Below are 27,927 nucleotides of genomic sequence, written 5' to 3'. Positions count from 1 at the left end.
AACTTTTCATCAAAATTTTCCTAAAAATGTGTATAGCCTTGTGAACTTTTCACCAAATTTTGCCTAAAAAGGTGAACAAGGTTACTTTGAACTTTTCACCAAAATTTACATGAAAAGTTCACAAGGCTACATATATAGCCTTGTACACCATTTTCTTGCAAAATTTGATGAAAGGTTTAAAGTACCCTTGTACACTTTTTCAGGCAAAATTTTGTGAAAAGTTCACAAGGCTATGTACACCTTTTCAGGAAAAATTTGATGAAAAGTTCACAAGGCCTCGACACCTTTTCAGGCAAAATTTGATGAAAAGTTAAAAGTACCCTTGTACACCATTTTCAGGCAAACTTTGGTGAAAAGTTCACAAGGCTATGTACACCTTTTCAGGCAAAATTTGGTGAAAAGTTTACAAGGCCTTATACACCTTTTCAGGCAAAATTTGATGCAACTTTGTCGAGCAATTGAGCTTAAATTTTCACAGGTTTGTTATTTTGTGCATATGTTGAGACAACTGGTGTTTAACAAATACCAAAGTTGTTCAGTGCCTTTAAAGTGTTTTTATGTCCCTCCACCGTCGTCAAAGACGTCACCCCTGATATTTCTAAAAAGCCAATGGGTGACAATCAAAAGTCAATGGGTTACCATCCAAAAAGTGAATTTTTTTTGTTTGCCATACAACTGCACACCGATCGATACAATTCTAGAGATTTAATGTGCAACATTTGTTAGTTTCTACTCAACCATTGTTTAAAACATGCAACGTCAAACACTTTCCTTTTTACATTTATCATTAGTTTTTAATAGTTAGTAGTCAAGCTTTGTAAGATGCAATACTTCAAAATGCAACTGAAAGTTTACTGGTTGTTTAAAAAAATATTTGTGGCAAAATTATAGTCGTATAAGAATTCAAAATGTTGTGCGCTTTACATTTAAAATTTGGCTGTCCATTCATAACAATATTGTTTGACTCTTGAACATTTAGGTATAAAAAAACTGTGGTTAAAACTTTTGTCATAATTTTGACATAACAAACATGTTAAATAAGTGCAGTACAGTTTTTTCAGATAGTGTTGTATGCTCACCAATAGACAGCTATCCCAAAATGAAATAATTTATCCGTCCAAATTCCCCTCTCCCAATATTACAGACACATCAGTCAAACTGTCTACAGCTCCCAGCTTCTTCCTGCAAATGATTAAGAATTTCATTCAAATATTATACCACTTTCCTAATGCTCATTAGTATAAGATTAGCAAAACATGCAACTTTATCACACTGCAGTCACCCACGTTAAATCCCCCTATTGGTGCATTTCATGACATGCAGCAAACTTGCGCGATCCTATCATGTCCACTATTTTGGAAATGGAGTGAAATAAGAGTCAAATTTACTCATAAAATAGTGGAAATTGTGTTTGAACACTACATGAACATGTGTGGACCTGATAACAAAAGAAGTCCACATAAGGTACATGTAGGGACTTGAAACACTGTGTGGACTTCCACACACATCCACAATGTAATTTACAGTGTTGGAGAATAGAATTTTCCTCAAGTGTACAGAAAAAAGGAATGTCTACACAGTGACTGCAACACAGAGCTGTGTGGACAAGCAACGTGTGGACCTGAGAACAAAAGAAGTTCACATAATGTAGGAAAATTGAAACACTTTGTGGACTTGCTCACGTCCACACAGTGTTATTAATAGAGTTAGAGAATTATATTTCCCTTAAGGGTACAGAAAAAGGAATGTCCACACAGCGACTGCAACACAGAGCTGTGTGGACAAGCAACGTGTGGACCTGAGAACAAAAGAAGTTCACATAATGTAGGAAAATTGTAACACTATGTGGACATACACATGTCCACAGTGTTATTAATAGAGTTAGAGAATTAGATTTCCATTAAGTGTATAGAAAAAGGAATGTCCACACAGTGACTGCAGCACAAAGCTGTGTGGACATGATTGTTCAGGGGTGTGTTCTGCGACATGTAGAAGGGTTAACAGAGCCTTCACACAGATGTCACATTATTTTCTTTAGCACCAAAGGATGTTTACCAAGCTGGAGTACTTTGCACAAGGCAAGTGTAGTGACATTCAGCATTGCATTTCGCTCCAGCAATTCTAGTAAGTAACGTCTGTGCTTGACATGCATGATGTGTAAATACTCCAGTATTAGGTGAGATGAAATAGTGTTGTCAACTGATGTTTCATACTGAATGACAATGATAGCTCAAATAGCCCATTATGCAGAAGCACCATCTTAAAAATATACTGCAAATGTGTCTTGGAAACCGAGAAGTTCAGCAATCAATCATGCTGTCAAGATGTGCGGATTGGACGTCATGCCGTAGTGTACATGTTTACTATGCAAGGTTTTGTATTTGTGCACCGCGTTGCTTCAAAATGAGCGCGCTATGATGGTTGCTTAGACCTGGACTTCACCAAGAATCCTTTGCGCACTAATCATACACATTGGGATATATGCGTATGGGCTATTGTGAAAATAAACCTTTTTTAATCAGATCAAGTTTTGATTACATTGGTTTCAACAGTAGGCTACAGGATGACTGCTGAGTAACGCAGGTTTTCCGTTAACAACAAATCATCATGCCTTTCTACTAGTCTCATCACTAAAGATGCAAAATATGAAAGTGTTAATTCAAACATACACTTTAAATCAAGGATCAGTAATCAAAAGATGTTATTTATTAACAGATGAGAAAGATATACGACAATCGTGATTGAAATTAGTACACGGCTCTGTACTGAATTTCTGGTGTGGGGATGATTACAATTATTTCTGAATTTGTTAATATGCAAAATTGGCAATAATAATAATAACAAGTAACACCTTTCACAAATCTTCAAATTTAAAGTAAAGGATTACTACATGTACCACAAATACTGCAGTAAAGTTAGTTTTACCTTTGTCAACTTTAAACATGTACAATACATCCAAAAGCCCAGAAAAAATACAGAGAACAATCAAATTGTTAGTTCATATGTTTCTAGACACAATTAGATAATAAAATACTATAAGATTGTGCTTGATGAGATCACACCAAAATTGATTCACGTTGTAGCACCCAAGGATAGAAAATGCAGGCATTACATTGTTTATATAAAACAATGTAGATAGTAGTAATAATAATAATAATAATACCATTTATATAGCGCCTTTTCCTAAGGTTACAAAGCGCTAGCTAGTGGTAGCACTTAATGACTGACTTATAACAAAAACAACTACGGTACTTTATTTTTGCATCTGATGAAATAAGTTGTTACAATAGCTACTGCAGTTTTTCATTAAAGTCATTGAACACTATTGGTCATTACTCAAAATATTATTAGCATAAAACCTTACTTGGTAACGAGTAATGGAGAGCTGTTGATAAAAAAAAACGCCTCCCTCTGAATTAACACAAGGGTGTTTTTTCTTTCATTATTATCTCCCAACTTTGATGACCGATTGAGCTCAAATTTTCACCGATTTGTTATTTTATGCATATGTTGAGAAACAGCAAGTGAGATGACTGGTCTTTGACAATTACCAATAGTGTCCAGTGTTTAATAAAATAATAAAACAACTACGGAACTTTATTTTTGCATCTGGTGAAGTACATGTATGTAAGTTGCTACAAAAATAGTACAGTTTTGCAAGTAATAAGTCTTTAAGTGCTACCACTACCTTCCTAGTATTATCTATCTGACTAACACAGCTACTCTTTATATATGTAAATTACAGCAAATACAAAGATCAAAAATCGGGGGAAAAACACAACATCCCCTCAAAATGCTGCTAAATGATTTCAGAGGCCTTCGTTAAACCTTGTGTCAATATTTGACATTGGCCGCCTACATGTACATGTAGGTCATTAAAGGTTATTTTTTATACATTTAAACAAAAGAGCATCTGTGCTTTAATGTTGTATTAATCCCATGTTGATACCACCTTTGGTTCAACACAGTTGTGAAAAAAAAAGAACCACCAAAAGATGTGAGAGAATTAAACTGAGAGAAAAGAGGTTTGAAGTTGGGAATTGAACATCCGTGTACATCGGCACATTGTGATTCATTAGTAACAATGCAAATCTATGGTGAATGCGTTTTTGTTTTGTGCTGTACAAAAAGTACCTACATGTAAACCCTTTACAAAATTTGAGTGGACTCTATTAGCTTAAACTTAACTTACATAATGTATGTAAGAATTATAATGTTCAATTTAGCTACATGTATACTATCACTACATGTAGATGGAGTATTGCTCTTTGTAAACGAACAATAAACTTAGGACTACAAAACTAAAGACTCTTTAGAAGAAAAAAATATTAATTGGTTTTTACCCTTATACATGTACACCTACAACACTTCAGACAACAATTATTTTGCATGATGCTTATTAACATCTAACCATCTTTACAACAAGAAGGCTTTTAGATACAAATTCTACATTTCTTCTCTGGGTCACTCATTATCAAAGTATGAGCCTACCTTTAAGCACATCTCTACTGGTATGGGCTTTAATACTGATGGAGGTTTGACGCTAAAAATGAAACTTCCATGAAAATGTATGTAGAATAAAAGATACCTTATAATATATAAAACTTCATAATATTCTATTTACAAAACTTGCTACAGTCTACAAGGAAAATTCCAGTATATAATTAAAAGGCATTGGACACTATTGGTAATTACTCAAAATAATCGCTAGCATAAAAACTTACTTGGTAACGAAAAATGGAGAGCTGTTGATAGTATAAAATATTGTGAGAAATGGTTCCCTCTGATGAAGTAACATAAATTTTTAGAAAGAAGTAAATTCTCAATAAAATGTTTGAATTGAATTCGAGACCTCACACCTGAGGTCTCGAAATCAACATTTTAACGAACACAACTTGTACAACAAGGGTGTTTGTTCTTTCATTATTCTCTCGCAACTTCGACGACCAACTGAGTTCACATATTTACAGGTTGTTTTTGTATGCATTTGTTGAGATACAACAAGTGAGAATACTGATCTTTGACAATTACCAAACGTGTCCAGTGCCTTTACTGTTATTATAATTCCAAATACCGAAGTGCAGGCAAAAGAAGAGAGACTGTGCTACCTCAGAAAAGGTTATAAAGAACCAACAACCAAACGCAAACAAAAATGAGAAACTTTTACAGACCCCCTCCGCTGCGATCGGTAGTGATGACTTTACGCTTTTCTCCCATACTCAAGGCTATCTCTAGACGAACATTCGCCATGGCACCAGTCTTAATTGCACTCATCAACTGCAATTGATAAAGAAAATATCAACTATTATTTCAGAACTTAAAATAAAAGTGTCAAGTGACTATAGCCCGGAAATCCATGCGTCCGTCATGTGTTGTGCCTAGTCCGCAATGCGTAAAAATGAAAGTACATGCCAAACAATGCACACAATTCCTACTGCTAAATCAGTCAAAATTATGTGCCATCTTTGGCATGTGTTTTCATTACAAAGGGCTGCATTATTCACAATGCATGGGCGGATGCAAGGATTTGAAGCCTTAGACCTTACCACCCACAACCATGTTGATTTTTGATTATATATATATGCATTATAGACAATGCAACCTCTGATATCGCAAGTTTGTAACAACAAAAAACACAGACGGGGATGCCGGTGACTCTTGCCATTCAGAGCCTGAACAAAATTCGCTGCGAAGGAAAGGGGTCACCGCAGGAATTCCGACAATAGCCGGAAAACTGGCATCCCTGAGCATGGACACCCTGCAGGCAAGATTTTTACACAGCCCATTGGAAGAAGACATTAAATGTGATATTTTATGGAGATTGCACTGTCTGATTTTATCAAAGAAAAGGGGCTCATTTCCAAACTTGTTCAGATGTGAATTTTTTGGATTGGAAATTATGTTGAAGAACGTGAAGTTTCCCAAAATAGGCCTTGGAAAGTACTGTCGCTTTTTTGTAAACAAAGGTTTGGTCTACTATGACAGCTATATTCCCATCCCCCCCCCCCCCGCCCTAAAAAAGAAGTTTCACAGATGGATGTTCAAGAATCTTTTTTTGTGATACTTACCTGAAGGAATTCATCCAGTTCCACACGTCCGTTCTTATTACAGTCGACCTCATTCAGCATATCTCTCAACTGGTCTTCAGTTATAGTCTCACCAACACTCTGTCATGGTGTCAACAACAAAAACAGTTCCAGGAGAAGGTTTTTTAAACAAAAAAAGTTCCAGGAGAATGTTTTTTAAAGGCAGTGGACACTATTGGTAATTAGTCAAAATATTTTTTAGCATAAAACCTTTCTTGGTGACGAGTAATGGGGAGAGGTTGATAGTATAAAACATTGTGAGAAAAAGCTCTCTCTGAAGTGACATAGTTTTCGAGAAAGAAGTAATTTTCCATGATTTTGATTTCAAGACCTCAAGTTTAAAATTTGAGGTCTCGAAATCAAGAATCTGAAAGCACACAACTTCGTGTGCCAAGGGTGTTTTTTTCTTTCATAGTAATCTTGCAACTCCGACGACCAACCAAGCTAAAATTTTCACAGGTTTGTTATTTTATGCATATGTTGAGATACACCAAGTAAGAAGACTGGTCTTTGACAATAACCAATAGTGTCCATTGTCTTTAAACAATTACTGGTAACGTTCACAAATTTTTATAAATAAGCTACATGGTATGAAGATGGTCACGGTGAATACATGTACCTTCTCTTGAAATAATTGTTTTTGTTATTTATGGGCTCTTTCAAGGCCAATGGGAATCACAAAAACGCAGATCATTTACTAAATCGATAAGTATGTACATGGATTTGTTGTGAAATGCGTGATTTTTCAAGGGATCAACTTGAATAGATTATAATAATATAATAAATAAATCTTATAAGGCGCTGGTATCTAGAAAAAAACTATTCACTGCGTGATATGACCATTGGAAAATTAATGGTAGGCTTGACTGAAGAGGTAAGTTTTGAGATTGGATTTGTATGAAGAAATGTCAGGTTGTGATCTAAGGGTGAGAGGCAAGCCGTTTCACAGGCGGGGGGCTGCAACCGAGAAATTTTACCAAGACTTTTCTCGCTCGTCACTTTTTAACTTCGCTACGTCGGGATGATGATTGTGCCCATTCAGTTGTACATGCCTCTCCTACTACCGCCGTGGTGCTCTAATGAGACATTTCAACTAAGCCTAGGTGACTAGTGCGACTAATGCTAAAGTCGCGACTATTGATTGCTTAGTCAAGTCGCGACTATCGTTTTGCCATGACTTCTACAAAAATAGTCACAACTTCCTAATGGTGAACCAATTGCGTCACTCACGACTATTCACAACAACATAATTTACTTACAAAACACAATCAGACATCAGTTACACAATCCTTCATTGCTTTCAGTGTGAACAAGCCATCATCTTAGGAACTAAATTACAGCTGCGACTAGTGTCAAAGTTAAAACTATTTGAAGCGCGACTAGTCAAGTTGTTAAACTTATTAGTTGCCCAGGCTTAATTTCAACTTAAACGAACACGTTGCCTTGGATCAGTCGAGTTGGTCTATAAAAAGCATTAGTAACTGTTTTTTTTAAATGCATATGGTTGGAAAGATGTTTAAAAAGTAGAATACAATAATCCACACAAATTTGCCTTGAAATTGCGTGGTTTTCCTTTTATTGTGCAAACTAACACGGTCGGCCATTTATGGGAGTCAAAAATTTGACTCTCATACATGTAAATGACGACCGTGTTAGTCGATGAGGTTAAAGGAAAACCGTGCAATTTCGAGGCATGTTTGTGAGGATCATTGTATTCTACTTTTACAACATCTTTCCAACCATATGCATTATATACCAAACTGTTACAAACGCTTTTCAAAGACCAACTCGACCGATCAAAGGCAACGTGTTCCTTTAATAATAATAATAATACAAAGCATTTATATACACTCTATCGAGAACAGAGAGCTTACATGTTGACTTACCGTTAAGAAGAATCTCATGTCAACGGGTGTGATGTATCCCTTATTATCTTTATCCAGCAGATGGAACCGTTTGGTGTATTTATCTACTTCTTCCTTGCTGAACTTGATTGGTACTTTCAATAAGGAGGAGTGGCAGTTCAAACCCATCTCAACACTCAGGAACTTCATTCCCTTCGCTAGCTCTTCCTGACGGACAAAATAAACTCAGGTTACTCGTTTTCCACTAATTAGTTATGGTGGAAGTTTTTTCTCTAGATGAACAAAACCTTGTAGATGAACAAAACCTTATTAAAGGAACACGTTGCCTTGGATCGGTCGAGTCGGTCTATAAAAGGCGTTTGTAACCGTTTGTTGTAAAATGTATGGTTAGAAAGATGTTGTAAAAGTAGAATACAATGATCGTCACAAATATGCCTCGAAATTGCGTGGTTTTCCTTTTACCTCATCGACTAACACGGTCGGCCATTTATGGGAGTCAAATTTGGCAAAGTAAAAAGGAAAACCACGCAATTTCGAGGCTAATTTGTGTGGATCATTATATTCTACTTTTAAATTATCTATCTAACCATTTGCATTTTATAACAAACGGTCTCAAACGCTTTTCAACGATCAACTCGTCCGATCCAAGGCAATGTGTTCCTTTAATAATAATACGTTTATTCAATGTTGCAGAAATCACAGTGATTAAAAATGAATAAAACAAAATGTTATGGAATAGTCAAATTAATAGTACATGTACATTTTATAAAAGTGAGACAAAAGTGACCTTTAAGCAAATGGCAACATCTAGGTCCGAGGTGGAGCAACAGCTTTTGTTCCCCAGCCTATGGACCAACAGACAAAACTGATAGACATGAAAAGACAGCACATAAACAGGTGTAGCACAGACTATTATTGTTTGGGTCACTCTATGTTTTTTTCCAGGGAGAGGCACTTATTAATTACACCCAAATTACGTCAAAGAAATTAGTTTATACAAGACCAGAATCAAAATAAGGAATAACTTCCTGACCCAGTTTAAAGGATTCGGGTACTTTTCAAAATGTCCATAGATTTACATTAAACTTACAGGGTTTGAAGATAATGATAGTGGAAAGCTTCCCTTCAAATATTACTAACTAAGGTTGTGTAGTTTTTGAGAAATGAGTAAAACAAGTCACAAAATAATTTTGGTCTCATGAGACCAAAATTATTTTAGCATGTAAAATCCCCTTAACCAGTTATGATATTATACCAAAACCATAGCACAACTGGTTAATACATTTTTACATGCTAAAACTGAGACGAAAACTATTACTTTTACTCATTTCTCAAAAACTGCAGCACCTCAGTAAGTAAAATTTCAAGGGAAGCTTTCTACTATCATAATCTTCAAACTGTGTAAGTTTAATGTAAATCTGTGGACATTGTGTTTTTTGTTAGGAAAAAGTACATACATGTACACCCTTTAACATGCAAACAAGGTTGACCCTTTTTTAATTTGTTCTAAGACGTGTAAAAGAATATTGACTTCATTGTATGGGTGTGAACCATAGTGAATGATGTCATTCATTAGGCTACTCAGTAGAATTGAAATGTATTTTATCAGATTCAAAAGTCAACGTTTGAACAAGATGTTACACAATGGGTGCGTTCGTTTAGCTTCCCTGGGTCGACCCCGGTCTGCCCCCGGTGCGTTGGAATAGCTTTGACGTCATTCCAGGGGCTCACCCGGGTCAGCCCCTAGTGCCCTGCTTGTGGAGTGGGTCACTTGGGGGTGACCCGAGGTGCATGACTTCACCACGAGAGGGCGAGTGTGATCTTTTGATTAGCTCTTGTCAGGGGCTCACCCGAGTGAGCACTGCGAGGTCAACCTAGGGAAGCTAATCGAACGCACCCAATGAGGTAATATGCTTTATTGAAACCAACACTACTGGCTCGGGCCTGTAGTCCAGTGAAAAATTAGAGCCATATGTTGGTCGTCTCCCTATTTTAGTTTTTCAATATCTGTGTTTGGGGTGCCAGTCAGAAGCCATTCAGCCTGTGACTGCCATGTAACCAGGGATCACACCCAAGCTTACGATACAACCTGGTTAGTAGCAGCCAGGGGTTCACCTTAAGTATACCTTTATGGTTTATTACTTGAGATTTATAAGTGATCCGTCCTAAAACATGGAAGAAGACACGTACCTGTTGTTTAGCCTTACTCCATCCGAGCTCCTTGGCCATGATTTCAACAATACGGGGCAAGGCTTCCTCAGCGGCCATCACATTCAAGAACGCCAATCTTGTTCTCCGACCAATGACATCCACTGATGTGCATGCATACTCCTTCACTGCATATGACACCTGGATCAATACAAGTAGTTGCAAAGAGTATTGGATTACGGTAAGACCCTGTGTGTATCTACTCCCTTGTAGGTTATGTTCTTTTGAGAACTTGGCTTGCTTTATTTTCTACTACAGCCGACTAGATTTTCGGAATTCATGGAAACTTCTCAGTTCTTAATTTTTTCAGTTGTTAACTACTACCTGGGTGGAAGGTAGAAAAATCGACTGAGACTACTACTTTAGGTTTAGTGGATCAAGGGGACTTTAATTGAGTCTCAACATTTCAACGTTTCAACGAACTTGCTCTAGTCATCATTGGCAAGAGAATGTAAAGAGCTTAGTTGAAAAAAGCTTAGATGGAAATTACATTGACTTCTGGAAGAGCACATTCATTCCAACAAAGCCTATTTCACACTACTCCATTCTCGGGGGCAGCCCTGGAGAATAACGGCCGGCCCTTTCACACTTGGATCGCTTTTACCCATGATCTACCCCGGCAAATGGGCATATAGCGACCTGGGGTGTAGCCAACCCTGCTCTGGAGTAGGGGTAAGCGGTAAAACCCTGGGGTGTTCTTGAACCCTGTCCACAAAACCCAGTGAAATAGGGACCTAGGTGGTCATTTTTAAACTCATGTTTTATGTGATCAACCACATAAAACATGAATGCTGTCTGTATTTTGTCACCTCACCCAATCCTGTTTAATACCTCTGTATTTGAAAATTGCATCACGATGAGTTTTTCAGGAGGAAAACCCCCAAAACTGGTTGATAAAATGCTGATTAAAATTTGCTGATTTTGAGTGACTCTGATGATCAGTTAGACTGCATGTTGCTTACCTCCGCTTCCAGATAGGGGAAATGTTCAGCTAGCTTCTTGCCGACAACTGGCCACCGTTTCCCGGTCAGATTTGCCATCCTTGCAACCTCCACTGCTTTGTCACCGTAGGTCTCCGATAGATGCTTCGCAACCTTGTCACATTCAAAAATAGAAAATAAGGAGTAACACTTCTGGATTATGCTAACAATCAGTTAACAGAATGCCCCGGCCTCAAAATAACCCACGGCACCCTACGGCAATTGCTGCGATGCCCTGTGTATTTGCTGTGGTGCCCTCTGTAAGGTTCCAATACAAACTTTAAAAATTCTCAACAGCAGTGCCCCTTCCAGAGCGAAGTTCAAGGCCTGCATGCCAAAAATAAAAATAAGCTAAGCAAAACAAAATTATGCTAACCAAAGTAAGGTTACCAGCCAAATTTAAGATGTCCCATGTACAATTTGTGAATGGTATCCCGCTCATTATTGCTAAGCAGGGATTTTTTAAGCCCAGATTCACTCACCTCATCTTCCAATCCAAAGTCTTGAACGAGACGAATGAACATGTTTGGTGTCCAGCCGTGTGAGCCCTCCAAGAGTAGACCATCAGTGAGGGAGTCATTTTTGGGTTGAAGTTTACAAGTCTGAACGGCTGCATCCACTGCATCTTTAGCCATACTCCGATAGGTTGTCCATTTACCACCTTAACAAGAATGGAATAGAATTATATTGATTTATATCTTCTTTAACAAGGGTAGCTCCATCAATTTTCAATGAACTGTTCCCCTGGAATTACACAAGTTTAAAATTCAATTATAAAACATAGCACGATGGTACAATACAGTGGCATTGCCGAGCTGTTAAGCGTTCCTGACTGGTGTTTCTGATCAGCAGTGTGTGTGTTCGAGTCCAGGTCGTGACACTCTGTGTCCTTAAACAAGACCCTTAACCAAAATTGCTGCGTCCTTTGGATGGGACAAAAAGCCGTTGGTCAGGTGTGTTTAAACGTACCCAGTGCACTTGTCGAAAAGAGAAGGGGTTTGCGCCAGTGTTCCTGGTTTGATTGGCAGCATATTACGGCACAGGACCTTGTAAACCATTACATGGTGCTATAGTACGTTAAGGAATACGTCTAATACTTTAAAACGTAGCTCCACAATACCTTGAAGGAAAGTACTGATAAGAGCTCCATATAAGAAGCCACTTTTATTATTGAGTGCGTTTGATTAGCTTCCCTGGATCGACCCCGGTCTGCCCCCTGGTACGTTCGAATAGCTTTGACGTCATTCCAGGGGCTCACCCGGGTCAGCCCCAAGTGCCCTGCTTGTGGAGTGGGTCACTTGTGGCTGGCCCCAGGTGCATGACGTCACCACGAGAGGGTGAGTGGTCGTTCGTTTAGCTCTTGTCAGGGGCTCACCCGAGTGAGCACCGTGGGGTCGAAACATGGAAGCTAATCGAATGCACCCATTATTATATCCAAATGCCAAGCTGTTGGATTCCCAATTCTGAAATAATGACAATTTCTTAGCACTGACTGACCTGCAATAGTAACCATCTTATTACTGCTGATGTCAATGACATGGTTCCTGGCTATAGATTCTGTATTCTTAGCCTTTGGATCTCTGACCAACGGTCGAATGCCACTCCATGCTGCTAGTACATCACCACGTCTTACTGTAAACAACAATCAGAATTATCAATAAGAGTGAAAAACAGAACGAAAACATGTGTGATTAAAAGACACTGGACACTATTGGTAATTGTCAAAGACCAGTCTTCTCACTTGGTGTATCTCAACATACATGTATGCATAAAATAACAAGCCTGTAAAAATTTGAACTCAATTGCTCGTTGAAGTTGGGAGATAAAAATGGAAGAAAAATACACCCTTGGCACACAAAGTTGTGTACTTTCAGATGCTTGATTACGAGACCTCAGAATCTAAATCTGAGGCCTCGAAATCAAATTCGTTGAAAATTACTTCTTTCTCGAAAACTATGTTACTTCAGAGGGAGCCGTTTCTCACAATGTTTTATACTATCAACAGCTCTTCCACTCGTCACCAAGTAAGTGTTAATGCTATAAATTATTTTGAGCAATTACCAATAGTGTCCACTGCCTTTAATTGGTCTGTATAGATATGGTAATCACTCTGAAACGACTTAATTGATAAGAAGTACAGCAGCTTTGCAATGCAATTTGAGAAACTTTTCACTTATGAAGTTATGCAAAGGATATCACTTTTTATCCCCCAAAGTTAGAATCTGAGCAGAGTTACTGACAGTACAATTTATCAGATTGTGTATTCCAATTGCAGATTATTCTTCCTGCTTGGACATAACATCAATGAGGTCACCCAAAGAACATGTCTGCCCCCCATCAACCAACTAATTCAACGCCTCCGCTCTGCCTTCTTCGGTCATGTCGCTCGCCTAGCGGACATCCCAGTTAAAAACGCTCTAAGCATCGCCATCAACTCCAGGGGAGGCCTAGCACTGGCTCCTGGCTGGAAGAGACCCAGAGGCCGCCCTCGGACACTATTGGTAATTGTCAAAGACTAGTCTTCTCAGTTGGTGTATGTCAACATATGCATAAAATAACAAACCTGTAAAAATTTTAACTCAATCGGTCGTAAAAGTTGCAAGATAATGATAAAAAAAAACACCCTTGTCACACAAAGTTGTGTGCTTTCAGATGCTTGATTTCAGGAACCTCAAAATCAAATTCTGAGGTCTCGAAAATCAAATTCAAATATTTTAGTTGAGGAATAAATATTTATTCTCGAAAACGATGTTACTTCAGAGGAAGCCGTTTCTCACAATGTTTTATACTATCAACATCTCTCCATTGATTGCTAACAATTATTTTGAGCAATTACCAATAGTATCTAGTGCCCTTAAGTAGCTATATGAAATTGGGTCCTGAACTTGCTCCGAGCTAGTCAATATTTATTTACAAATGATTTATTTTAAAGAGTACCTGCAACCTCAGGACTGAGGTATCCCTTGATCTCATTCAGGATGAACTGAATCTCATCCTCAGTGGGACCGGGATTATGGGTGATCTCACACTGGTTGTCCGTCGTTCCAGCTACCGTCGAGTTCTGCCATGGAAGGAAGAAGATCACTCTACCATCGCTGGTTGCAGGGTCTAGCAAACCCATGGCTTCAGGACTGTGAATAACAATAGTAACTGTATTTATAAAGCGCCAAATTGCCAGAGGCGCTGAAGAAAATAGACGCTGTCGACCGGCTACAGACTAGGGGAATAGGTGGGTCTTGATGAGAGCTCATTTGAAGGCAGTGGACACTGTTGGAGGTCCTGGTTCCCAATTTCATGGCTCTGCTTTCTCGTAAGCAGGGAATCACGTGCTTACGTCAAGCAGATTTCACGGGTTAGCAAAGAATTTTGGCTCGTGTGCGTGTGTACACTACGCTACGAGGCATTCTACCATACGCAGCTACTGCAGAAATTCGGCGCTTGCACATTAAGCGGAGAGTGGTGATCGCAAGCGCAGAATTCGGCGGTAAGCAGAGCCCCGAAACTGGGCCCAGGGCTTTGGGATCCTACCATCATGCATTTTATGCTCACAAGAGGGCAATATAAATAAAATGGGCATCAGTAATAAAACTTACCTGTAGTAGCCTGGAAGTACAATATGAATTCCTGAACTCGGAGCGCAGATCGGAGTGACATTCGGTTCTGCCATTTTCCTTATCGAGTCTGTAAACGGCCCGGTAGCATTGATGACAGACTTTGCCAAGACGCTGAAATTTTTCCCTGCGGATTGAACAGTCATCATTTATTAAACAGCAATGTATGAATGAATCTACTCATGGGAAACTTTCTACACTGGTATAACACGCAGGCCACAGAGGCATTGCCCCTGGGTTTGGCCTTGTGCCCCATCAAAAGTTCCCCATTGACTTTATGATTTATAAAAGTGCCCTTTGCAAAATGAAAAATGGTCTTGCCCTTTTTCAGATGAAAGTCAAGGCCTGTCAACAGCATTTTATAATAGTACAATAATACTTTGGGGGGGCTAATCATCCTTACTCGCAGTTAAGAGCTGAATCGCGAAGGACGCGGCTACAACGTGTTCGAGAAGCAGGCATGCAAGGGCGCCTCTGGCTGCCAGCCACATCAACCCATTATGACAACGGAGCACAGCCAAGATCGAAAGTTTTTGATTTTTCTCGGAGGGAGGAAAACCAAATGGTCTGGAAAACCCTTGTGGCACAGCAGAGAACCAGCACACAACTCAACTCACAGTATGGCCCTGGCTGGGAATCGAACCCAGGTCACCTTGGTGAGAGGCGCTTTACACACAAGCCAACCATGCCAGACACGCACTGTACATACGTGTTGACATCAAGTTGACGAAAGCCAAAGCCTCACATACATTACAAATGCACATACAAGTACAAATGTTGGTTGGACATCTCAAATTATTAACTATTGGTCATGCCCAAGTGGATTAGTGCATCAGAGTCAAGTTCTCATTGCCGAGTCATCAAGACAAGGGTTTGAATAATAATTAATTAATCAATAACTGTTGCTTCTTATATAGCCGTCACCTACACACAAAGAGTTAGAACTCGTCTTATCTCGAGTAAGAACGAGCAACTCGTCCTAACTAAGGATTAATCTTAAGGTCTGCATGCTACAGTGCAGGGTTGGGACTCGTCCTAAGTCCTAAGATTAATCCTAAGTCAGGAAGAGTTTTGTGAAATCGACAGCTGGCGCTGTAACATACAGTATTTCCTGCCAGATGTGGGATTACTTTGGAATTATGAGACCTAAATCTGATAGCACCATGTAAAGGTTTACAAGGTGCTGTGGTGCAATTTTGCTGCCGATCGAACCAGGAACACCGAGGCGAACCCCTTCTCTTTTCAATAAGTGCACTGGTTTCTTTAACATGCGCTACATAACACATGGAACCAAAGGCTTAATGTCCCATCTGAATGACGAAGCAATGGTTAAGTGTCTTGCTTAAGGACACAAGTGTCATGGCTGGGGATTCGAACCCACATTCTTAGTTATAGTTGCTTCTCATCACCCATCACCCTGGGGTAAATGGGTGCCTGTGAGGACAGAGATGGTTCTTGTGATTGATTTAGGTTAGAGCACTACACAAAACAATGAAATATTTGTTTGAGTGAAAAAGATTACAGCAGTACACATGTATTATATAACAACTGTCTTTAGCAATCAATGAACAGAGCACAACCTTGTTCCTTACCTGTTATACAATCCCTCATGCGAGCACCTTTGACAACCTCATTCCCATTCTCATCATTCCCCTTGATCAGGCTGAGCACCTCAGTGTGGTTGGCAATGGTGGCACCCATCCTTGCAGCCGTTAATGCTATAGCTATGTTCATTCTGGCATCGTTGTGTTGACCTGGCAAAGAAATCAAACATATTCTTATAAATGTTCACTTTCTATCTATCATGGTCCAGTGGTTACAATCTCGTTGGGGCCCCCCTGCCCCTCTCAATGTTGGTTCTGATTGCACGGTCTTCTGCGTTACAGTCAACATTGAGGGGGGGGGGGGGACGGGATGGGGGAGAGAATGTTTATTGTCAGTGGGAAGTGGACTGGGAGTGGTTTTGTCTAACATTAGGAATGGGTGACCCAAGCGTTTTGGCCGGGATTGTAGACTGTACATGTAGGACTTGCAATCACGAGGTTGTTTGTCTGAATCCTACCTAGATAGCTGCTGATTTCACAATGAATAGACTAAATATTGCAACCACTAGCTGAGCAACCAATGGAGACTTTCCAACGCTAGGTGGCAGCAGACTTACCAGGTAAATTTCCATTGTTTACGTAGTTCTGAACATATGCATAATTCTGAGAACAATGGCTTTACCCGGTAAGTCTGCTGCCACCTATTGGCCCAGAAAGTCTCCTTTTGTGGGCTCTGTAATCATCGGAGGTCAATTTCATAATTTTGACGATCACCTTCAGACTTGGTGACAAGTTCAACCATAAAGCATTCAGTATGGAGGCGCAAGGCGTAGGGTGTCACGGCTGAGCCATTTAGAGCATGAAATTTAAGTTTTGGTGGTTAAGTCATCGGAGTGTAGGTTCAAATCCTGATCATGGCATTGATGTCCTTGAGCAAGATACTTTACTTAATTGCTTGTCTGGTATAAATGGGTACCTGCGAGGGTAGAGGTTGATATTTTGTATGAAAAAGCCTTTGAAGCGACATGACAGCTGGTGCTGTGTATACTCCCGAGGGAGCTGAGAAAGGTTAAAGGCAGTGGACACTATTGGTAATTACTCAAAATAATTATTGCCATAAAACCTTTCTTGGTGACGAGTAATGGGGAGAGGTTGGTAGTATAAAACATTGTGAGAAACGGCTCCCTCTGAAGTGCCATAGTTTTCTAGAAAGAAGTAATTTTCCATGAATTTGGTTTCGAGACCTCAGATTTAGAACTTGAGTTCTCGAAATCAACCATCTAAACGCACACAACTTCGTGTGACAAGGGTTTTTCTTCTTTCATTATTATCTCGCAACTTCGATGACCGATTGAGCTCAAACTTTCACAGACAGGTTTGTTATTTTATGCATATGTTGAGATACACCAACTGTGAAGGCTAGTCTTTGACAATTACCAATAGTGTCCACTGCCTTTAAAGGAATGTTGTTGGCCCAATGACCAGGGCACTTACATGTATGTAAATGTATGTAAAGCCCATTGATAAGCTGTTGTAAAATCTACTATAAGAACATAATATAAATTTTAAAATAATAAATGGTTTATTTATCTTAAAATGTCATCGCAGCATACCGCTGAATTGCGACATAATTCACAATCTTTAAAATCAATTCATTAATTTTTAAAAGCTTTACAATATAAAATACATCATGAAAATATAATAAAAATCCCCAAAACAAAGGCCTGGCAGGAATGTACAAACAGTTTGATTTATATACAACCAGAAAATTTAGCAAGACATTAAAATGGTTTTAGGTGTTCAGGAGCTTGGTGTGGTATGGCAAGGGGCTATTTTGAAATCTGTTGGTTTTACAGCTAAACAAACCAAACTTGGCTCTTTTGCACAGTTGCATTGATGCGTTGTTTTAATTATTACTCTCATCGTTCAACCATATGAAGAATACACCAGTTGGCTATCTCATTAATCCTTCACTTACTGTCTGACAGTCGACATAATTAACATGATTTTATATAACAGATGCACAGCAGAGCATGCAATATAATATCATGTGGTGAAAGCATCTACACAGTCCGCATCTGAGCAAGTCGTTTACTAGTGATGTTTAAAGCTTTGCATGGTGTGAAGGATAAGAATAAAATAACATAGTAAACTTGTGGGTATAACCATGTAATAATTCTCTTTTGAGGGAGTGTTGGCTCTGAAAAGAGCCGGTTTGGTCTCAACATTTGAACAGTACTCTGCTCGTCTTCGGGAGAAAATAAAAGCCGTTTACCGTGCACACAAACAAGTCGGCTGAAATGAAGAGTCAACTAAACGGCAAATATATGTACTATGAAACGTGGGCGGCTTACAATTTTACAAAAAAAATACACCGATGACATTAAAAAGTAAGATGATACTGCAAATAGGGAAAACAAGTGAAGTTTTCATATTGGTTTATCTTGACCATCTTTAGCGATTGAAGAATAAGGCAGGATCAAATGTCAACATAATAGAGAAGAATCATTGTGAGTCTGAAGCCGCTGTTTAATTGGACTTTCCCCTCGACTTTCCCCGTTTCCTATTCAATTTTTTTCATAAGTTAATATCTAAGGTGTACGATGTAATGTAATGCACTTTCTGCATGTAAACGGAACAAAAATATTTTTAAAACATTGAAATTACTACATAAAAAGCTATGAAATTATAACATTTAATTCTGGTAAAATTCAATCATAAAGGAACACATTGCCTTGGATCGGTCGAGTTGGTCTTTGAAAAGCATTTGAAACTGTTTGTTACAAAATGCATATGGTTAGAAAGATATTTTAAAAATATAACACAATGATCCACAAAAATTTGCCTCGAAATTGCGTGGTTTTCCTTATACTTTGCGAACCAACACGGTCGGCCATTTATGGAAGTCAAAAATTTGACTCCCATAAATGGCCGACCGTGATAGTCGATGAGGTAAAAGGAAAACCACGCAATTTCGACTGATACTTATGTGGATCATTATATTCTACTTTTAAAATATCTTTCTAATCAATGCATTTTATTATAAACGGTTTCAAACGCTTTTCAAAGACCAACTCGACCGATCCAAGGGGCATGTTCCTTTAACAGTTCAAATTTCAAATTGGGGAAGGGCGATGACATAAGAAGACAAATTCCCCCCATCCCCCCCCCCTCAAAAAAAAAATTAAATAAAATAAAATAAAAAAACACTAACTGGATCCATGGTAAGTACCTTCAGCAGGAAACGGTTCTGTCAAGCAATTTTGCAGAGCATTAATTGTTCAGACTGATTATGGTTTGTGTACATTAAACATTGAACAGGAAATGAGGTTTTTGTGAAGTTGAATAGCCTGGTAAATTATGTGTGGCATTATGGTACAGGTACACAAGGGAAATAGTTTCCTGCAGAGCAACCCGAGTTAAAGGCACTGGACACTATTGATAATTACTCTAAATAATTGTTAGCATAAACACTAACTTGGTAACAAGCAATGGAGAGCTGTTGAAAGTATACAACATTGTGAGAAACAACTCCCTCTGAAAAAACGTAATTTTCCACTAAAATATATGAGTTTGATTTTGAGACCTCAGAATTAGATTTTGAGGTCCCCAATCTGAAAGCACACAACTTCGTGTGACAAGGGTGTTTTTCTTTCAATCAATCGACAATCAATTGAGCTTAAATTTTCACAGGTTTGTTATTTTGTGCATATGTTGAGATACAGCAAGTGAGAAGACTGGTCTTTGACAATTACCAAAGGTGTCCAGTGTCTTTAAGACACATGTTTTGTGCAATGTGTGAACACTAGTGTGGCAAAAATGGGTAGATGATAGAGGGAATTGTGCCTTTTGATGATACAGGCATGGAATTTGCACACATCCAGAGAAGATATTTGGCTTTATAACACACCTCTTGCTTGTTCTGTATTCTGGTTGGCGGAAACACGGTCACGTGGGATGAACTAATATAGGCTAGTGATCTCGCGCATGTTTTGCGGGAATACTACCAGAGCAGGCAATAGTCTTTGAATATAGTGCCCGCGGTAACAGCGCCCTCTCTTGACTTGAACCGTGAACAACAACTCCAAAACTCTTTCTGTTCTTATTAGACAGTTAAGACCGAGCTGTGTTATAAAACACATATTGACTGGCATAATTCGGTAACTAGTGTACAGCTATTCCCCCTCGGGCCTGTGAGTGACCAGAAGAGGGGCCTATTTCCTTCGGCCTCGGGAAAAAGATCGCTCTTCTGGTCACTCAAAGTCCCCCGTGGGAATAGATATACACTGGTTACCTCATTGCCATTCAATATGTGTATAATAGCGCCATCGCAGATTTGAATTTAGAAAAAAACATGGTAGAAATTGCTAGTCAAAGGACAAATCTGTGATGACCTTATAAACAAATATTATTCTCATGACATACTCCATGTCCAAAATTCCATACATGTATCATGAAGTGGAGATGTTGTGTGCATGTACTGTACATATACGTGTATGTATGTTTAAAACTGTCAGTTAGGAAAAGTGCATCATTGTAGTAGTGACTCTCCAGGGCCAAATTTCATAGAGCTGCTAAGCACAAAAATTTGCTCAGCATGAAATTTCTTACTTGGTAAAAACAGGATTACCAACTAAATTTCCATTTGTTGCATATTGCTCGTTACTGGTATTCAGCTGTTGTTTGCTTATCCTGAAAATCACTTGGAAAATTGGTTGGTAATCCTGTTTTTATCAAGGAAGAAGTTTCATGCTAAGCAAATTTTTGTGCTAAGCAGCTCTTTGAAATTGGGCTCAGGTAAGTAGAATTAAGTAGACACCGGGCCTGGAATTTCATCTTTGAACATGTTGAAAAGGGCATGGCCATTTTGCAAATGGCACTTCCTTTGGAAAATCTTAGAGTCAATTGGAAACTTGTGAAGGGCACCAAGGCTAAGACCAGGGGCAATGGAGGCAATGGCCTGCGTGTAATTCCAGGCCTGAAACACAACAAAGTTACAAAAGAAATGCCGAGAAAAAGAAAGAAAAAAACTGCACTCACTGGAAAGAATTAGTTGTAAAAAATGGATTAATTCAATATATAAAAACCTCATTTAACAATCATAGGGTGTGCGTTCGATAAGCTTCCCTGGGTCAACCTGCAATGCTCACTCAGGTGAGCCCCTGACAAGAGCTAATCGAATGATCAAACTCGCCCTCTTGTGGTGACGTCATGCACCTCGGGTCACCCCAAGTGACCCACTCCGCAAGCAGGCCACTGACCCGGGTGAACCCCTTGAATGACGTCACAGCTATTCGAACATACTGGGGGCAGACCGGGGTTGACTCAAGGAAGCTAAACGAACACACCCATAGTATTCTACTTACCATCATAATAAACAATTCCCCCGACCAGCTTTTCCTTCTTGAGCATCGGGAAGAGTTCTAGTGCTCTGGTTTTGGAGAGGACGTAGCTTGACCTCAGACATTGTCGCCCAGCAACGAGGTCATACATCTTGATGCCAGCCCAGAAGTATGGCAACTGCCACCATCTGTAGACCAAAAGAGAAAATATGAGTATCGTCTAAACTTGTTTACCACAGGCCTGGAAATACATGACCATGGACTCCGTTTCCCCTGGCCTTGGCTTTAGTGCCAATTCAGAAAATTCCCATAGACTTTAAAGGCACTAAACACTATTGGTAATTACTCAAAATAATTGTAAGCATAAAAACATACTTGATAACACGCAAAAGAGAGAGCTGTTGATAATATAAAACATTGTGAGACAGACAGTAGCTGCATGCGTAGTGTAAGCCAGAGTCGCAACTGTTTTTCAACTACTCGGTTAATTGTGCTTCCACGACTGCTCCAAAATCAGTCGGGACTACCTGCTTTGTGAACCAATTGTGTCGCTCACGACCGTTTACAAGAACATCATTTACTTACAAAACACCCTCAAACATCAGTGGCACAATCCTTCAATCATTTTAGCATCTATTTTAATTTACTGTGCCTGCTGCAAGCAATATGCCGCAATGCATCTTTGGAATTCAAAGTTAGTCGCAACTAGTGTCAAAGTCGCGACTATTTAGGGTGCGACTAGTCACGTAGTAAATTTCAATAGTAACCAAGGCCTAATTTCCATGTTTGACAAAAGTAACTTTGATACTTACTTATAAATCGGCAGCATGATAGGTAAAGGAGATGACAAATGAGGGCCAATCTCAAGTAGATTAGTTCTAAATTCATATACCACAGGCCTGAAAATACATGACCACGGACTCTGTTGCCCGTGGCCTTGGCCTCGCTGCTCATTCAGAAGTTTCCAATAGACTTTAAAGGCACAAAACACAGTTAATACTGTGTAAATACTTCCATGGTTGACAAAAGTAACTTTGATACTTACTTATAAACCGGTAGCATGATGGGTAGAGGAGAAGACAGATGAGGCGCAATCTCAAGTAGATTTGCTCGCTCATGTAAGGCTTCTTTGACAAGACGGTATTGCTCCAAGTCCAGACCCTTAATAGCTTTCTCTAGGTACCGGACTCCACCATGGATTAGCTTTGTGCTCCGACTACTCGTACCAGCAGAGAAATCATATTTCTCCACCATCGCTGTCTTTAGCCCTGGAACGGGGACAAGCAATTGTAATAATAATACAGACTTGTGTAATGCGCACATACATATATCCACCCTGTTATGGTGTTCAAGTTCAAACCAATAACAAACAAAAGAACCGACAAAACAAAATAAGTCCTTGAAAACCGTAAGTTTTGAATAGATTTGAATGTTGTGGTACAAGGACAAGATCTAAGATTGAATGGTAGATAGTTCCAGATGCATGGTGCAGCTGAAGAAAAAGACCTGTCACCCCAGGAGTGTCGAGACTGGGGTTCAATGAGGAGAAGCGTGGAACTTGATCAAAGATTCCTCGACGGAGTGTAACCTTGAAGTAGTTCTGAGATATAGTGGGAGCCTTGCCGTTGAGAGCTTCGCGGAAAATGAATTTTAGCTTGAAGATGATTCGTTGTGAGAGCCAGTGAAGCTGGAATGCTACAAAAAGGCTTTGATATAAGGTTTCTCTGTATGAAAGGAGAAAATTGCTTTAATTTAGCTGTAAATTGTTTGTCTTCCTTGCGCTAACACTCAGCCAAGGATTAATATGTCCATGTAAAAGTTTTTAAACTTGGGGGGCGAAAAAAAAAACCCTGCGAACTCAGGATTAACGTGCCAGTGCTCTACCAACTGAGTCATCATGTTGCCAGTCTCCCTATTTTGTAAATATTTTTTGTTTGGGGGTGTCAGTCAGAAGCCAACTTTGGACTGCCGTTTAGCCAGGGATCACACCCAATTTTAAAGTAAAAGCTGGACAAATTGTTTATTACCTCTTTCAGGTGGTTAAATATTCTACGCACTCTTACCTCGACTAACTGCATCAAGAGCAACCCCACTGCCCGTCGCTCCACCCCCTATTACGAGTACGTCATACTCGTGAGTACTCTGAAGAGTCTGTATCTGTTGCTCACGAGTAGGGAGTGGCATGCTAAGGTGAGCATTACGAAGTTCAGCAGCAACCACATGTGCTTGACGATTCTGTCACAAGACAAATATAATAATCATTAATATTTTAGTGCATTTTACAATAACGTATCATTTGAAACTTTGCATGGTGTGAGTGTAATCAGGTGAGGTTTGCAGTAGCACTGTGTGTAAATCTCTTAAATGAGTAGTGTTGGTTCTGAAAAGAACCGGAGGTTGACAAATCGATCAGTAACGTTTTCAGGAGAAAGTTGTCAACCACCAGCTCTTTTCAGAATTTTCTTCACAAAAAAAGCAACTTAAAAGAGACTTGTAAAGTCTGCATTTTATTTTACCTCATTGTCCGCTGGCGTGAATCTAAATTTCTAATTATAATAACCACAGCCACCAAGATTTGTTGTTTACTGAGTAGTGAGATATCATTAACAATTTAATGAATGACAGAATAATGAACACAGGATGACATTTGACAAAATTCAAATTTCTGAAAATGGCTCTCTTGCCCGCATTCTTTTTATTTACCCAGAAACTCACACCAACATGTATTCAAGAGATTTAATAAAGACTCTGTTTAGCAAAGATGAATCTGTTGACTATTTCTACATGTATCTCCCTTTGGGGACTCTTTATTTTTCCAAGAAAATTTGATGGTTCAGGGCAATGTTAAAAACGTCTTGAAATCAGGAAAACTCCTGAGAAATCACATACAAGATTTTACACTTCAGGAGGTTGAAAGCCATTGGACACTTTCGGTAAACAGTATTACCCAAAGCCCACACTTCGTGTATCACAACTTATATGTAAAATAACAAACCTGTGAAAATTAAGGCTCATCGGTCATTGGAGTCGAGAGAAAATAATGGGAAAACCCACCCTTGTTTCCGCACGTTTCGCCATGTCATGACATGTTTTTTTTATAAATACATAATTCTTGATATCGAGAATTGATATTGTTTTAAAGTGTCCAATGGCTTTAAGGCCTTGTCCCACCTACCCCACAGGGCAATTTTTACAGGCAACTTGGTGGCGACCAACTGTATTGTATGCACAAGGAAAACTTTGGCAGCAAAGGATAAGCCCTCCATCTGTAACTCACTACTATCCCCAGGAAAATAATGAGAAAACTGAAAACTGAAATCTAAACGAATTTAACAGACCGCCTGAAACCTGGTTGCATGTAAATTGCCCTGTGAAACATGGCCGTTTGTTCATCATCGGAAAAACTACAGGTTGGAAACCAATGTGGACTGTTTCTTTTTCTTTCAAGAAAATGCAATAGCTCAAGTCAAGATGATGTTAAAAAATCAGGAAAAATCCTGAAGAAATCACATGGTACCTAATCAGGCCTGTATGCTTCGAAGGGCACCAAGGCATTTTCTCCTTGGTAAAGGGCACCCTATGACTATGAGGAAATTGTAAAATTATACTGAAGCATCTCAAGGGCACCGAGGCAATGACCAGGGGGCATGGAGGCAATCGCAGGCCTGATACGTCACAGAGGCAATTAATTGCCTGTAGCCCCAACGTCAATCAATGCCTTGGTGCCATTGGACTGCTCTTAGAAGTTTACAACTTCCTCATAGGAAGCCTTTAACTAAGGAGAACATGCCCTGGTGCCCATCTGCCCCTTCAAAAACGAAGCATACAGGCCTGCAATCTCCTTCGTTGCCTCCGTGTGAAGTATCAGGGCCCAATTTCATGGCTCTGCTTACCGCCAAATTCTGCGCTTTCGATCACGATTCCCCACTTGACATGCTAGCGCCGAACTTCTGCGCTAGCCTTGTAAGCGTAGAATGCCTAGTAACATGGAGTACACACGTGCACAAGCCAAAATTGGCCGCTAACCATAAGCAATTCCCTGCTTCCGTAAGCACCGATTCTGTGCTTACGGTAAGCAGAGCCATGAAATTGGGCCCAGGCCTGCCTAAAGTTAAGGTACCTTTGATATTTGCTTAGAGGAGTTCTTATTCACGACGTATCCTGCAAACAGTGCTCCAGCACCAAGGAGTCCCCCTCCTATCACTACCTTGCGTAGCCGGCCCGACGAAGCCATGGTGATTTACACACACTACTGCACTTCATCATGCAAAGAAAGTAACAAGAAAATATGAAAAAAACTAAATCAAAAATTTACTGAATGAATAAAAGCAATGAAACCAAGAATGCATGCATGTACCTCAGAGACTACTTTCTTCTGTCATGCTACCTTTTTAATGGTTACAGTGCCCTATCATGATTCGTGAAAAGCAACTAAAAACTGAATCTGGCGCAAACTAAACGTGTTTATTATTGCATCATTGCTTACTGATTGCTCATGAGTTATTGAATTAAAACAGTTGTATCAAACTTGAACCTCTGCTGGTCAAATATATACATGGTCAAATATACAAATATATACATGTAATGTAGTTTTTAAAGTAAATTAATAATGAATGTCTTATTTTTAAAGTACCAGTATTTAATAATTCATAACAAAGTCATATGACATTTCTTTTCTAAGTCGTCAATCACAGTCTTATAATATATTGGCCTTTCTTTCTCATGAGTTGTCGCAATTTTATACGTCAAAGCCAATGGACTGGTTAGCTAATAGTGGCGAGTGTACTAAAACTGTCCAAGTCGCTGTCTCTGATCAGATTGTCCCTTCGAAGCTTCCTTGACTTTAGAGATTGAGGTTCGTTCAGCTATCGTCTCCACGAACGAGACACAGAACTTTATCATAGCTTTAGCACTGTAGTAGTAAAAAGTGGGATAACTTTCCGTATGGCGCCACCACCTTTTTATTCATTTTTACAAAAAGGGATATCTCATTGAGGTAAATTAGATACTATATTATTCCATATCCAATGAAAAAGTGGTGGCGCCATACGGAAACTTTTCCAATAAGTGTACTATAATATAGCACTTTTTTCTTCAGGCCCATTTTGTTAGCCTGGGGTCGATTTCACAAAGAGTTAGGACTAGTCCTAACTTAGGACTAGTCCTAGGAGATATACATATTGCATGGAGAGTCCTAAGTTAGGACCAGTTACTGGTCCTAACTCGAGATAAGACTAGTTCTAACTCTTTGTGAAATACACCCCTGGAGTCATTTGTATTCCTACTGCTTGAGCACTCATCCACCCTTAGCTTTACGTCCAAACTTGTGGATTCTGCTGAGTAAACCAACGTAAACGTAAACGTAATTTATAAATTATAAATACGCAAGTGTAGCTAGGCTAACCTAAAGCTTGGCTGTCTCTGCTCTCCCAGCAGAGCATAGAGCAAGGTCAAGGAAATTGTTCCTTGCTGTATGCCAAGAGCAGCCGGCCCATGGCCAAGGGTCCGTTCTGTCAAGTCACGTCTCTGTACCGCCGCGCTATGGTGAGCTAGGCCGGGCGCGGGCTAGGTAGTACGGTAGGGCGCTACCGCATGCCCGGTCAGCACTACCGACGACCGACCGGCATTTACCGCAACACTGACAGTGACAGTGACACTCCCACCACCCTGCTGTGGCGAAACATTCATGATATTTTGTTAAACTCGAGTCCTACCTGATTATTGACAACTGGAAATGCAGTCTTGAGAAGTTGCTGGTTTATCTACTGTCGTCATTTTGCGTTAACTTTGGCTGTTACTTCCTACCTTAGCATGTTACATATATTACACACACACTCGATTAAATTCTTTAGTGTTGATTTTTTTTTTTTGCCAAATAGTCGTGTGCACGCATTTTGTGCATGCTAGGCATAGCACCATAGTACGGAGGCCAACAGATTAATGACATTTCTAAAATAAAAATAGTAAATATAGATTATCTATTATTTGGTTGTCACAAACTTTACTCATTTAAACTTCACATACTAATTTGCAAATTACGTAGGAATATTACTGGTCTTTTTACTTCCATCTATGCAAAATTATTTAGTTTTCGTGAGTTAAATTATCATTGATTGTACACTAATGGACCCCATAGAAAATTCATCCTTGGGAAGTTGCAATTGAGTCAGAATCCTAGACCTCTACTAAAGGTAACTCAAATCATTTTGAGGTGGTGCCTGTCTATCGGCTCAACAATGGTAAACATACGCATGCGTATCCAGCTCTATAGTAACAACGACTGTTGCATGG

The 27,927-nt window shown here is 39.4% G+C and overlaps 1 protein-coding gene across 2 annotated transcripts; it reads right to left on the bottom strand.

Annotated features, from left to right (window-relative positions):
- Positions 1 to 866: 866 nt before the first annotated feature.
- Positions 867 to 27,532, bottom strand: LOC139939612 (glycerol-3-phosphate dehydrogenase, mitochondrial-like). Of its 2 annotated transcripts, none has more exons than XM_071935644.1 (16): positions 27,351 to 27,532; positions 25,757 to 25,893; positions 23,700 to 23,871; positions 22,682 to 22,904; positions 21,661 to 21,824; positions 16,343 to 16,504; positions 14,733 to 14,877; positions 14,077 to 14,270; positions 12,637 to 12,771; positions 11,622 to 11,800; positions 11,122 to 11,253; positions 10,142 to 10,300; positions 7,973 to 8,158; positions 6,069 to 6,167; positions 5,172 to 5,277; positions 867 to 1,182 (listed from the first exon to the last, which is right to left on the bottom strand). In XM_071935644.1, the coding sequence occupies exons 2-16, from the start codon at positions 25,868 to 25,870 to the stop codon at positions 1,163 to 1,165; spliced, it is 2,190 nt and encodes a 729-aa protein (XP_071791745.1). In that variant the 5' UTR covers positions 25,871 to 25,893; positions 27,351 to 27,532; the 3' UTR covers positions 867 to 1,162. The 2 variants fall into 2 exon arrangements, with proteins under 2 accessions (XP_071791745.1, XP_071791746.1); XM_071935645.1 differs by having other exon boundaries at positions 25,757 to 25,888.
- Between the last annotated feature and the right edge of the window lie 395 nt (positions 27,533 to 27,927).

This window comes from Asterias amurensis, chromosome 7, assembly GCF_032118995.1.
Source record: "Asterias amurensis chromosome 7, ASM3211899v1".
Taxonomy (NCBI): Eukaryota; Metazoa; Echinodermata; class Asteroidea; order Forcipulatida; family Asteriidae; genus Asterias; species Asterias amurensis.
Note: the sequence above shows the minus strand (reverse complement) of the source record. Positions and strands in the feature narration are given on the sequence as shown.

What these genes read in the sequence shown, in the direction of transcription:
- LOC139939612 (XM_071935644.1), bottom strand. Translation starts at nt 25,870, where the DNA reads ATGGCTTCGTCGGGCCGGCTACGCAAGGTAGTGATAGGAGGGGGACTC. An exon ending in ATCATGCTACCGGTTTATAA is followed by an intron (nt 21,825 to 22,681) that starts GTAAGTATCAAA and finishes TTTGGTCTACAG; the next exon opens with ATGGTGGCAGTTGCCATACT. An exon ending in TCCCCTATCTGGAAGCGGAG is followed by an intron (nt 10,301 to 11,121) that starts GTAAGCAACATG and finishes GTATTGATCCAG; the next exon opens with GTGTCATATGCAGTGAAGGA.